This window comes from Lithobates pipiens, unplaced genomic scaffold (assembly GCF_037356315.1).
Source record: "Lithobates pipiens isolate NorthernLeopardFrog02 unplaced genomic scaffold, aLitPip1_a1.2 Scaffold_23, whole genome shotgun sequence".
In the NCBI taxonomy this organism is placed as follows: domain Eukaryota; kingdom Metazoa; phylum Chordata; class Amphibia; order Anura; family Ranidae; genus Lithobates; species Lithobates pipiens.
Window position 1 is genome coordinate 67,839,098 of NW_027507785.1, and position 14,810 is coordinate 67,853,907.

The 14,810-nt window shown below is 43.9% G+C and overlaps 1 protein-coding gene across 4 annotated transcripts in view; it reads right to left on the reverse strand.

Annotated features, from left to right (window-relative positions):
• PLXNB1 (plexin B1) overlaps positions 1-14,810 on the reverse strand; it is a 344,778-nt gene that overhangs the window by 67,223 nt on the left and 262,745 nt on the right. For all 4 annotated transcript variants that reach the window (XM_077451813.1, XM_077451814.1, XM_077451815.1 and 1 more), the window contains 2 exons: positions 7,468-7,624; positions 7,176-7,284 (listed from right to left, as the gene is read on the reverse strand). In XM_077451813.1, coding sequence (XP_077307939.1) covers positions 7,176-7,284; positions 7,468-7,624 — 266 coding nt within the window. The remainder of the gene's footprint in view (positions 1-7,175; positions 7,285-7,467; positions 7,625-14,810) is intronic.

The following is a 14,810-nucleotide window of genomic DNA, read 5'->3' on the forward strand; positions in this document are numbered from 1 at the left end:
GGTGTGGGAAAGGAAGAAGGTAGCGTTGGAAAGGGGGTTTGAAGTAGAGGCCATAGGCCTCTACTGAGAGGTAGTAAACCGCTGACAATTTTTTTTTTTTTAAGCTAAGGCAAAGCCTAACATACCTTAGAATGAAGCCCTTCCAGTGGCGCTCTGTCACCGCTGACTCGGCTTCCATCTTCGCTCATCTTCCTTCCCGGCTCGCGGACTCTGGCCTGGCCGGAGCCACGATGACGTCACTCCTGTGCATGCTCGCAGGAGCCACCGTTTACGGCACAGGATGTCAACAGTTACATGTATAGTAAATATCTTCTAAACGGTGCATACTTAGAAGATATTTCCAGTATCTATAGGTAAGCCTTATTATAGGCTTACCTGTAGGTAAAAGCCATGTATGGGAGTTTACTCCCGCTTTAATTCTCAATCTGTGTACATTGTATTGGATGTTCCCCACCTCATTGAGGATACCCAACTGACCCTAGCTGGAGGTTGGATAAATCTCATAGCAAGCTGGATGTGGCCCATAGTTTGGAAACCCCTGTTTTAATATAAGGAAGCACACAAAATATGGCCATCAATCAGGAATGATTTTTCTGCATCTACAGGAGGGAAGTGTTAAGAATATAATTTTGATGACTGCGTACTATTGAGAAGTGTCCCCAGGGGGGAGCCGGAGCCCCCAATCAGGACACATACAGCAAAAAAAAAAAACTTGACGGGGTCTACCCTAGTCTTTCTCAACCCTTTGACCCCAGAGGAACCCCTAAAATATTTTTTTAGTTCTTAGGGAATCCTTACTAAAACCAATTTATCAGGAGTCAATGGGGAAATAGCCTTTACCTTGGTGGTCAGTAACAAGGATGCTACTCCGGTCAGAATTCCACCCATACAGACAACTGTAAAGATCACTTGGTCATACTGCTGGTTTTGCCAAGTAGCGTTTGTCCTGGAACTATGCAGGAACCATCAGATGGGGGGCCAATCAGACACAGCGCAAGGAAACCCTAGCAACCTTGGGAGGAACCCTTGTTGAGAATGGCTTCTGTAACCTTTCCCCACTCTACCCAAAACTAAAAAAAAAAGATTTGCCTAATGATAAACTATACAAAAACTAGAAATCTGATTGATAGCTATTTGTTAATGTACTCTGCACTAACCTGGCACAGCCCTGCACAACCTGGACTAATCCAAAAAAGCCAGGCGGTGTGTCAGCTGCGCATGCTCGTCACTCCCCCCCCCCCCCGCATTCATTCCTATACATGGAGCCATACACTTACTGATGTCTGTGCATCTCGCGAGGACAGCCCCGTTTATAGGAACCAGTGGGGTGATCTGTACAGATGGCACACAGCCTGATAAGCATTACAACTAAAGGCTGTGAAATCGGGCAAGGTTGCACAGTGAAGATCTCTGGAGCAGTGAGAAATCTCTCCAGTGGGACAAAGATGGCAAAAAAAAAAACTGTCAGGGAGCATAACCCTACAAAGAGAGAAAGCTGGAGGACTGCATACCAATGTCAAATAAAAAGCATTTTCTTTATTTAAACTCTTAAAAGCATTATAATGGTAGACCACATCACTAAAAACCCAGGGGCGCTAATTGACGCGTTTCACATCTCCAGGGCGTGAAATGTGTCAATAGGCTTCCCTGGGTTTTTTGTGATGTGGTCTAACATTGTAATGCTTTTAACAGTTTGAATGAGGAAGATGCTTTTTATATGACATTGGTGTGCAGTCACCTGACTTGCACTCTTTGCATGAACATAGTCACAAGCTGGATCTGCACCCCTGGGGTATTGGGCTGCAAAGACAGACCAACCTGGAGAAGTGCTTCCTTTTTTTTTTGTTGCAGGGGTTATAACCCTCCCTTACTGTATCCAAAATGTGAATGAGGGTTTTGCCTTTAGTTCTAATTTTACGCATCATGCACATGGGCACATTTGTCTGTGCAGTATAAAGACACTGCATATTTCTGGTGCCCAGGATGTCCTAGAACTGCCCATAGACATGAACAGGTGAAGGCGACTGTATGCAGCTACAGTGGGGAAAATAATTATTTGATCTGCTGCAGATCAAAATGAAGGGTCTATTATTTTTATCATAGGTATATTGATAGAGACAGAATATGAACCAAAAATCCAGAAAAAACACATGATACAAATGTGAATTGAGTTGCAGTTCAGTGCGTATGTGTATTTGATCCCCCTACCAACCAACAATAATTCTGGCTCCCACAGACTGGCTACAGTATGTGCTCATGTGATTAGTTGTCAATTTAAGAAGGTTCTCCTAATGACAACTCATTATGTGTATAAAAGACATCTGTCCACAGCAGGGCCGGATTAACATAGGGGCTATTGGAGCTGCAGCTCCAGGCCCCTTTCTCAAAATAGGCCCATTTGCCCAAAAAAAAAAAAAAAAATCAAAAAAAAAAAAAAAAAAAAAGATCGACTTAGAGGATTGTAGCTCGGCGATCAGGAGTCACAGAGACCCCATATTTGGTGGGTAGGTAGCTAAATACCCACCTCAGCACTGGTTAAAATATGAGGCTTCTATCATATATGGTTCCGGAGATACGGGTCTCCTTGCGCAGCCTGTCAGAAGCTACATACAGAGCGGCAGTATAAATACAAGCTGGAACACTCTGCTGCAGACTGAGAGGATGAACTCACAGTGCTTATAATAATTATTTGTATATTACTTATGATAATTAACCCCTTGCCACCCAGGCCCATTCTGAGACTTCTCTCCTACATGTAAAAATCATCATTTTTTTATGCTAGAAAATTACTCAGAACCCTCAAGCATTATATATTGTTTTAGCCGACACCCTATGGAATAAAATGGTGGTATTTGCAACTTTTTATGTTGGAAAGAAACTGTTTCATTCATTAAAAAAAAAACACTAAAGTTATCACGATTTTTTGTTGTGTACTAAGCGATGCTTTACATTTTTTTACAGGTTACATGTTTAGAGTTACAGAGGAGGTCTAGTGCTAGAATTATTGCTCTCGCTCTAATGATCTTGACGTATGTAACCTGTGTGTATCTGGCTCTGATACTAACCAGTGCCTACCCAGGGACTGACTAGTATCTCTCCCCAGCCTGTCCCCACACACCCTCTCACCTGCGGACCTGTGAATGGGGCGATCACTCCCGCAGTGTTATTGTCTTCTGCCAGTGAATACAATGATTAGTGTTGCTAACTATAGCTGGCAGCACTGATTGTTTTGGGGAAAACCTGACAGGCTGGTTGCACTCAAGTCGCTTAATAGGTTGACTTGTGTAAAACCAGCTAGCCCACACATAGATCGACTATGGCTGGTCTCTGCTTAATTGGTGTAATTTCAATCCATGTATGGCCTGCTTAACCACTACGCAGTCCCTAAACATCCTTCCACAAACCTTTACATTTTTCCTTCCCAGATTACTTCATCCTCCTCTCCTATATATAGTGCACACTGTCATACTCTCCACACTTCTCTCTTATACATAGTGCCCACTGTCATACTCTCCACACTTCTCTCCTATACATAGTGCCCACTGCCATACCTCCAACACTTCTCTCCTATACATAGTGCCCACTGTCATACCCTCCACACTCCTCTCCTGTACATACTACTCACTATCATACCCTCCATACTCCTCTCATATACATAGTGCCCACTGTCATACACTTCTCTCCTGTACATAGTGTCCACTGTTGTACCCTTCACACTCCTCCCCTATACAGTGCCTACCGACATACCCTCCATACTCCTCTCCTATACATAGTGCCCACCGCCATACCCTCCATACTCCTCTCCTATACATAGTGCCCACCGCTATACCCTCCATACTCCTCTCCTGTACATACTACTCACTGTCATACCCTCCACACTCCTCTCCTATACATAGTGCCCACTGTCATACCCTCCACTCCTGTACATACTACTAACTTTCATACCCTCCATACTCCTCTCCTTTACATAGTGCCCACCGTCTTACCCTCCCTCCACACTCCTCTCCTGTAATTACTGCTTACTGTCCTACTCTCCTGTACATAGTGCCCACTGTCATACCCTCCACACTCTTCTCTTATACATAGTGCCCAATTTCATACCCTCTACACTCCTCTGCTGTGCATACTGCCCACTGTCTTACCCTTCACACTCCTCTCCTGTACATAGTGCCTTCTGCCATACCCTCTGCACTCCTCTCATGTACATAGTGCCCACTGTTAGACCCTCCACATTCCTCTCCCTCACCTGCACATACTTCACACTTTTATACCATCCACACTCCTCCCCTATGCCTCTTACCCACAAAAACTGTTCTTTAAAATGATATGTTAAAATTATATGTTCCTCAATGTTGCCAGCTCTAGAATGGGCACTTTTGTCAGTTCAACTAAAGGAAATCTCACAGTCCTCATATTTGTTCTGCCCCATTATTAGCACTTATTTTATTTTGTAATTACTATTGTGATGTATAGAGGAACACGGGGGATGTCAGCTACTCTAAATATAGCACTTGTAAAAAAAGCGTCCCTAAAATATTTTTGAAATGTTGACAACCATGTACTTAGGCACTGCCCAAGGGCCACAGGGTCAGTAGGGGCCCCATGAGAGGCTCCGGTGATAGTAAAGCGGTAGTAAACTTTTCTAACATTACTACTTTTTAGAGGCCCTTGGGGAGGTTATGCCATAATGTACAAGTGTGCCCAGCATATTAGCACATTAGGGTACACTTACCTGTCAGACCTCCAGTGCTGTGCTGTGATCAGTCCGGCGGGGCCCGGGCACTTACATCTTCACCCGGTCTTCCTTCTGGGTTCTGTGCCTTCCGTCATTTGCCTTGGCCAGGCTGCGTTGATGTCATTCCCTCTTTCTCCCATCCCCCCCTTTTTCTCTCATCCTCCCTCCCTTACCCCTCACACCTCTTTCATCCCCTTTCTCTCTCTCTCTTCCTCCCTCTCTCTCTTTAATTTAATTTGTTATAACAAAAAATAGTTTGCATTTTTATTTATTTATTGTTTATAAAAGGCCCCATCAAAATCCTCAGCACCAGGTCCACGATGTTCTTAATCTGGCCCTGGTCCACAGAATCTCTTTCTTCCATTTAAACCTGACCATCATGGCCAAGACCAAAGAGCTGTCAATGGAGATCAGGGACAAGATTGTAGACCTGCACAAGGCTGGAATGGACTACAAGACCATCAGCAAGAAGCTTGGTGAGAAGGAGACAACCGTTCGCAATTATTCGCAAATGGAAGAAATACAATAACCATCAATAGCCCCAGTCTGGAGCTCCATGTGAGATTTCTCCTCATGGGGTGAGGATGATCATGAGAAAAGTGAGGGATCAGCCCAGAACTACACGGGAGGAGCCTGTGAATGATCTCAAGGCAGTTGGGACCACAGTCACCAAACAAACCATTGGTAACACAATACGCCACCATGGATTGAAATCCTTCAGCACCCGCAAGGTCCCCCTCCTCAAAAAGCACATGTACAGTCCGTCTGAAGTTTACCAATGAACATCTAAATGATTCAGAGAGGATTGGGAGAAAGTGCTGTAGTCAAATGAGATCAAAATCGAGCTCTTTGACATTAACTCGACTCGCCGTGTTTAGAGGAAAAAAAATGCTGACTACGACCCTTAGAACACCGTCCCTACAGTCAAGCATGGAGGTGGAAACATTATTTTTGGCTGTTTTTTCCGCTAAAGGTACAGGCCGACTTTGCCGTAGTGAGTGGGCAATGGACTTGGTCATGTATTATAAAATCTTTGATGAGAACCTTTTTCCCTCAGCCAGAACACTGAAGATGGGTCATGGATGGGTCTTCCAGCATGACAATGACCCAAAACATACCGCCAAGGCAACAAGGGAGTATCTCAAGAAGAAGCACATTAAAGTGGATGTAAACCCGAAAAAACATTATTTTTTTGATGTCATAATGTAGAGTATAAGATTTCCTATCATTTGAGCCCAATCTTGCCACAAAGAGTTAATCCAGCTCTGAGCAATCATATTTTATTGTTCAGAGAGATAAATCTTGACAAACAGAGAAAAAATTTGTCAAATCCTCCCCCTTGCTGTGAGTGACAGGTGATTTACATATTTCCTGCACTAGCCTAAGAGACATGCATTATTTTTTAATTCCCTCCCTCTCCTTTCTTCTGCTGATCTGCCAGGATTGGATGTTCCACCCCTCAGCATGATTGGGCATGCTGAAGTCATGTGGTTACTTTCCTGTCTTTTCACTGGATGTTAGAGATCATAGCAGAAGTTCAGTGTAAGAAATACACAGGAGAAAATGCATATTGACAAGGGGAGTGTAGAGGTGGGCGGGGAGTCTACTAACATCACGACTCCACCCACCGAGCTCCAGACAACAGACCCACCCACAGAATATGCAGTTTTTCGGTTCTCATAACAGACAGAGGGGAGACATTTGACAGGTAGGGATACATGTATATCCTTCTAGATAACCCCTATGGCAGTAGTTTAGAAAGGATGACATTGGGTTTACATCTCCAGACCTTAATCCTATAGAAAATGTATGGAGAGAGCTGAAACTTCAAATTGCCAAGTGACAATCAAGAAACCTTAAGAATTTAGAGAAGATCTGTAAAGAAGAGTGGACTAAAATCATGTGCAAACCTGGTAACTAACTCCAAGAATCGTCTTACCTCTGTGCTGGCCAGCAAGGGTTTCTCCACCGAGTACTCAGTCATGTTTTGCTTGGGGAATAAATACTTATTTTACCCACTAAACTGCAACTTAATTTATAACATTTGTATCATGTGTTTTCTGGTATTTTTATTGATATTCTGTCTCTATCATTTAAATTACACCCATGATAAACACTATAGACCATTAATTTCCTTGTAAGTGGGCAAACTTACAAAATCTGCACGGGGTCAAATAATTATTTTCCCCACCGTATGTGCCACAAATTTGCATAAAGTAGGGTATGCACACAGACGGAATGCACCCAATGTGCGCTCGATGCATTAGCTGCACTTTAGCGCAGTGTCTTTACACTGCATGGGCAAATGCACCCATGTGCATGAAGCCTAATACTACAAGATACAACATGATGGAGGCTCACAAAAAAATAACATTGTTCTTTAATACTTTCAGAATGGATGGTGGCGACATGACGGATAGCAGGGCCATGTAATACTCACGGGGCGGATTTATAGAGCTGGGCCACGGCCATACAGTCGTAGAAAGTAAACTCAGCGGTGGAAATGACCACGTCTCCAAATCGAAGCAGCAGCTGCACGCGCACGTGATCTAAGGTGATGTAAGATGTAACGTTTACATGCTTATATAATAGTATTAATATGACATAGGCTGTATATCTTATCATGCAGAACCATTTTTTTGTAGATCCAGCAGCTAAAAAAGAACCAAATACCCCTTATCTTCCACTCTATTGAGGAACTACAACTCCCAGCCATCCTTTGGCACACTGACCTGATCCTGGCTTGATAACAGGGGCCTTGCTAGGGTCCGGAGACGGACACATTACCCCAGACTGAGTCCTGACTGCGCGGCTCTCAAAATCCTCAAAGAAACAAGAGTAAGACTCATCCTGAGACAGCAGAGGCAAGTCGGGAATCGTTAGGAAAATCTGTGGAGGCAAATGGGTTTATGAGATGTTAAATATTCTGCTAATAGCTGTTTTGTAAGTAAGTGAAGATATCGATTAACTAATATCGACAAACTAAAACTGATAATAGTACATGTGATTGATATAGTGCAGAATGACACTTGACACGCAATAACAATGATTAAACACTAGAGGGAGGCAGAGCAATCTGTCATGTCATACACACAGGATGGCCATGGAATATACAGTACAAGCAGGCAACTGGCTTAAAGGGTATTTCCACTTTTGCAGTCAAACTTGAGAAAACTCCACAAGATCATTTGTCATGTGTTCCCATTCACAGATCATTCCTACTTTTATTTTATTTTTTAATTATTTCTTACCTTTGAGATGTTTCAAAGGGCTTTTTTCAGACTTCCAGTGCCCTCCGAAGAGTGATCAGTGTTCAGATCGCTTTTACCAGCAGGTATGGAGGTGTTATATTGCCTTCACACAGCCTGATTTAGCTCTATAATGCCGCACTACAATGCCACAATTGCATGCATCGTATGTGGTACGGCCCCATTGAACTCAATGGGAGAGTTTAACAAGCAGTGCCACTGACTTGTCAAAGTCTGCGCCCTGAGTTAGAAATGCCGCAAAACAAAGGATCGAGGTCACGACATGTGAACAGCCCCATCTGGCAGTTATTTTACAGTTCAGGTGGCTGGTTGAGGGATGGTAAAACCAAGGCTCAGCTGCCTGTTTTTTCCTGCCCCCCTCCCCCAACTACCCATTTGTAAAAAACCTAAGGAGAAGGTGTCATGGCTGATTTTAAATATTTCTGGACAGTTTCACAGTGTCTGTGTCCCCACACTGTCCCTCATTACCATACAATTTCCGGGTGGCAGCTTCAAAATGTTTAACCCTTTGTTAGGACAGATAGCGTTAAAGTTCGCAGCTGATAATAAAAAACTGCCAGCACAGTACAGACAGTGTAAACTATATTAAACATCATCCCGCAGCCCCCTCCTAAATAGCACAAAGAAAGGAGAGCATGTAAGGATTTATAAGAAAGTAAGAAGAGGAGAGAAATAAAGGGGCAGAGGCCCTCGTTCAGACTTTTCAGGCAATGGACAAAAATATAATAAAACAAATATTTTAACAACAACAAGATCACAACAGACAGGTCATATATAGAAAAGAGTTAAAAGCATACAATACATATTGACAAAAAATTTGACACCGAATAGATGCTAGTGAGCCCCTATGCGTAAACGCGTTTCGCTATTGCTTCTTCAGGACACACAGGGTTTTGGTTGAAAGAAAACAGTTTTTTTTATGAAGATAAAATATATCGATAAGACATTTCATAACATAACAATAATGTCTTGTAGGCTTTAAACTCTTTTCTATATATGACCTGTCTGTTGTAATCTTGTTGTTAATAAAATATTTGTTTTATTATATTTTTGTCCATTGCCTGAAAAGTCCGAACGAGGGCCTCTGCTCCTTTATTCCTCTCCTCTTCTGAGTTAAACATTATACGGATGTGGCCTTAGGAGTGATGTTTCAATCATTTATAAGCAAGTAAAAAGCACCTAAAATGGTAACGAGCAATTTATTATTATTATTATTATACAGGATTTATATAGCGCCAACAGTTTGCGCAGTGCTTTACAACATGAGGGCAGACAGTACACTTACAATACAAATCAATACAGGAGGGGATAGAGGGCCCTGCTCGTTAGAGCTTACAATCTAGAAGGGAAATTTATTTTTATTTTTAAGTTTTTATTGAATACATTTTGCTATGAACATATAACAAACATGAGGTGGGTGTTCTCCCAATTATGCTTCAAACGTAGAAATACATTTTAAAGTGACCCTGTCATGAGAGCTGTACAGGGCTGCCATTGTTAGTTCCTGCAAAATGCATGCTGCCTGACGGGCAAGCTGACCCTGCCACCGACCCCCGAACAACTATGCAGCCTGCGGCATCGGTCAGGTTCCGAGTCCAAGCCTGCACAGTTATTTGGGGTAGGTGACTTAGTCAGATCTGCCTGGCAGCCAGGCAGCTGGCATTTTCAGAAGAGGGCAAACAATGACAGCTTTTTATCTCTGGGCACAGAGTGCACCTGTCAGGACAGAATACATAAACTGCTTCGGACCTCATTCTGTAATTTCTAGGTGTCTGGCATGAGAAATGGAAACACCCGGTCTGTATTCAGACCAGGCAACTGGCATTTTCAGCAGTAATGGCCGCCCTAGTATTTATTTTGTGATAAGTCTCCTTAAAGGCCAATTTTCAGCTTTCAGCTGTCACACTTTGAATGACAATTGCGCGGTCTGTAACTCTATACTCAAATGACATTTTTAGCATTTATTTTACACAAATAGAGTTTTCTTTTGGTGAAATTTAATCACCACGGGGGTTTTTATTTTTTGCCCAAAAAAAGTCAAAAAGGCAGAAAAGTTTGAAAAATAAAAAAGGATTTTCTTAGTTTCTATCAGAAAATTTTGTAAATAAGTAATTTTTCTCCTTCACTGATGGGCACTGATGAGGCGGCACTAATATGCAGCACTGATGAGCAGGCACTGAAGGCAGCAATGACTTGCAGCACTGATGGGCACAGATTGGCCTTACTAATGGACATACACTGGACTTACTAATGGGCACAGATTGGCCTCACTGATGGGCACAGATTTGTCTTACTAATAGGCACAGGTTGGCCTCACTGATGGGCACAGATTGGTCTTACTAATGAGCACAGATTGGCCTCACTGATGGGCACAGATTGGCCTCACTGATGGGCACAGATTGGCCTCACTGATGGGCACAGATTGGCCTCACTAATGGGCACAGATTGGCCTCACTAATGGGCACATATTGGTATTACTAATAGGCACAGGTGGGCCTCCCTGATGGGCACAGACTGGCCTTACTAATGGGCACAGATTGGCCTCACTGGTGGGCACAGATTGGTCTTACTAATGGGCACAGATTGGCCTCACTGATGGGCACAGATTGGCCTCACTGATGGACACAGACTGGCCCTACTAATGGACACAGATTGGCCTCACTGATAGGCACAGATTGGCCTCACTAATGGGCACAGATTGGTCTCACTAATGGGCACAGATTGGTATTACTAATAGGCACAGGTTGGCCTCCCTGATGGGCACAGACTGGCCTTACTAATGGGCACAGATTGGCCTCACTGGTGGGCACAGATTGGTCTTACTAATGGGCACAGATTGGCCTCACTGATGGGCACAGATTGGCCTCACTGATGGGCACAGACTGGCCCTACTAATGGACACAGATTGGCCTCACTGATGGACACAGATTGGTCTTACTAATGGGGACAGATTAACCTTACTAATGGGCACAGATTGGCTTCACTGATGGGCACAGATTGGCCTTACTAATGGACAAAGATTGGCCTCACTGATGGGCATAGACTGGCATCTGTGATGGGCACTGACTGGCATCACTGATGGGCACTGTTGGGGTTGCACTGATGATCAGCGCCCTGATTACATATACACGTCTCCCCTGTGAGGAAATGCCACTGATTGGCTCTCCACTTCTCACACTCTGTCAGTGGCGAGGAAAGCCGCTAAAAGGCATTTCCTTGTTTACATGTGATTGGCTGTGATTGGACACAGCTGAACACATGTGTAAAGAGCCGCGTCATCGGCTCTTTACCAAGATCGGGGCCGCGCCATGTCCCAGTGAGCCCGCGATCGCCACGCTGCATGACCCCCCCCCCCCCCATGAGACTGGAGTGACGTCGTATGACACCGTCCCACAACAACAGAGGATCCCACCCACCGTAATTTGTCTATACAGCGGGCAGTAGGTGTTAAAAGTGGTTGCAAACCTTCAGACGTGATATATGATAAAAACACATCCCGTAGAGCTGCACGATTAATAGTTAAGAATCAAGATCGCACTTTCTTCATCATTGTGATCTTAACAAAGCATTTTCCAGATTCTATGCAGAGTTCTCAGCTCAAGCAAAAAAAACCCCCAAAAAACAGGCAGTCTGTCAAATGTCACAACATTCATCAGCCACAGAGCTAACTATAAACATTGTAACATTTTGTTCTTTAGATTAAAAGAATGAACTTTGGTCTGTAAATGAGGGAAGTTTAAGCACTTAAAGACTAAACCTTTTTCTGACGCTTGTTGGTTTTTAAGTTAAAATCATTATTTTTTGCTAGAAAATTACTTAGAACCCCCAAACATTATATATATATATATATATATATATATATATATATATATATATATATATATATATTAGCAGACACTAGAGAATAAAATGGTGGTTGTTGCAATATTTTATGTCACACTGTATTTGCGCAGCGATCTTTCAAATGCAATTTTTTGGGAAAAAAATACACTTTAACTACTTGACATCCATGCTATGGCTGAATGACGGCCACAGCGCGGATCTGAATTCCCGGGAGGCCGTCATATGACGTCCTCCCCTGTGTGCGCCGTGATCACTGAGTCACTGAGACTCGGGTGATCACCGATCCGAGTAAGGGGCCGGTCCCGGTCCCTTACCATGTGATCAGCTGTCAGCCAATGACAGCTGATCACATGATCAAAACAAAAGCTCGGTGATCGTTTTTTTTTCTCCTCACGCTAACAGTGGATGAGATAAAAAATGCCGATCACCGGCTCATCTTAAAGGGACATTGGTCCCGAAAAGGAAGAGACAAATATGCCTCATAATTGCCACCCATCAATGCCCACAAGCGCCACCTATCTATGCGCACAAGTGCCACCTAGCAATGCCCACCAGTGGTGCCAATCAGTGCCACCTAGAAGTGCTGCCTATCAGTGTAGCTGATCAGTGCCCATCACTGCCACCCATCAGTGCCCATCACTGCCACTCATCAGTGCCCATCACTGCCACTCATCAGTGCCACCTCATCAGCGTACATCAATGATGGACAAAAATTACCCATTTTAAAATTTTATAACAAAATAAAAAAAAATGTAATAATCCTACAGGTGATCAAATACCACTGGTGATCAAAGAAAGCTCTGACAAGTTTTCCTGACAACAAGAGAAAAAAGGTGACAGGGGAGGGAGCTCCAGCAGATGGATAGCCTCAGCTCTGTTTCTACCGTATGTGCTGTGTGGTGGGGGTGTGTCCCTTCCCACCAATCAGCTCTCAAAATTCTTTTCACTGAACTCTGCAGAGTGTAACTTCAGCTCTCGCCCCCCCTTTTTTTTCTGACATCTCAGCCAAGCTTTATAAATTACAGACTTTGAATGGATGTCGAGAACAGAAGACTGCAGATAAACAGGTACAGCCTATGTAGGAGGATTTGTTTCATCTCTGTGTATCACCTGAGGCCAGTCACTTCACTGGGTATATGGAAGGGTTTACAACCACTTTAAATGACTAAACTGGTGTGCTAGCCAATAACCGCAAACGATTACAAATAATTTGAGCATCACTTGCTATGATTTGGCCAAACCATTGTTTTCTTGAAGAAAGCGATTTTCCAGGATTCTTCTAGAGACAGGATTGGAGTGAAGCTTTCACTGGGGTTGTGGCATATCCATCTGTCAGCCATATTGGAAGGAGGTTCCTGGCCTCTCCCATCGGCACACAAGTCGTTTGAGGACAGAGCGGTATGAGAACTAAATCTTCCTGCAGGATGGAGTTAGCGTATGGGGCCTTTGTTTTTTGTCTCCATCCCCTAATCCTTTTATACCAATCCACAACCCTCCTGCTAATCTTATTCATGTGGGATAATCCTATTAGACTCCAGATATATACAGGCCTGGGCCTGGCAGCAGTATATTTCACATGTGTGTGTGACATGTGTGTGTGTGTGTGTGACATGTGTGTGTGTGACATGTGTGTGTGTGAGACATGTGTGTGTGTGTGTGTGACATGTGTGTGTGTGACATGTGTGTGTGAGACATGTGTGTGTGTGTGTGACATGTGTGTGTGTTGTATGTGTTTGTGTGACATGTGTGTGTGACATGTGTGTGACATGTGTGTGTGTGTTGTATGTGTTTGTGTGACATGTGTGTGTGACATGTGTGTGTGTGTTGTATGTGTGTGTGTGACGTGTGTGTGTGTGACGTGTGTGTGTGACATGTGTGTGTGTGTGACATGTGTGTGTGTGACATGTGTGTGTGTGTGACATGTGTGTGTGTTGTATGTGTTTGTGTGACATGTGTGTGTGACATGTGTGTGTGACATGTGTGTGTGTGTTGTATGTGTTTGTGTCACATGTGTGTGTGACATGTGTGTGTGTGACATGTGTGTGTGTGTGTGTGTGACATGTGTGTGTGTGTGTGTGTGTGTGACGTGTGTGTGTGACATGCTACATACAAACATCTTACTCCTAATCCACATGGATTATACAGATTTACAGGTCTCAACTTTTTAAAGAGCAACTCCGACCAAAAGCGATCTTTAAGTTCTGGATGGCTGCTGGCAAGCTGAAACATATACTGGCTTTTTATTTGCCGGGTGTCAGGGCGCTAACCAGAACAGAGGTATGCATGTGCCAAGAGACAGGCTGGCAACTCCTGCCAATAACCTGCAGGGGCACGCACGTTTGTATGTCAACATGTGAACACGCATGGTGCTGAGGTCTGTACATACAAACATATGAGTGCGTATGTGCAATGCCAGAACTGGTGCCAAACCGCCTATTTAAAGGGGCCCTTCATTTGGAAAGTTTGGAGACCCCTGCTCTAGTCCATAGTGTGTACTTGTCTCAATTGAGAGCATTAAGTGTAATTTCTGTCTGCTGCTTCATTCCTCTGCAATCAATCACAAGGGAGGGAGCTCCAGCACTAGGGTTGCCACCTGTCCAGGATTCACCTGGACAGTTCGGGTTTGGAATCATGCGTCCGGGTTGAAACACGGAAACATTATTCAGACTGGACTATGGCTTCCCAGCAGGGTTGCTGGCTGCAGTTGTCTAAGCTGAGAGTGTCTGTTACACTCTCTTTCACACTGCCCAAAGCCAAAACTAACTACCCCCCCCCCCCCCAAACACACAAAGAGAGGTGAGGAGGAAGGCATGATCTGCGCCTCTTCCCCCCACCCCTACCCCTCTGTGTCTGCCCACACTCCAATCCCCGGAGCTGTGCCTCAGAATCGGAAAGTAAGTTGGGGCTGGAAATTTGAAGTCCGGCAGGCTCAGATACATCTGGATGAGAGGTGCTGACTGCCA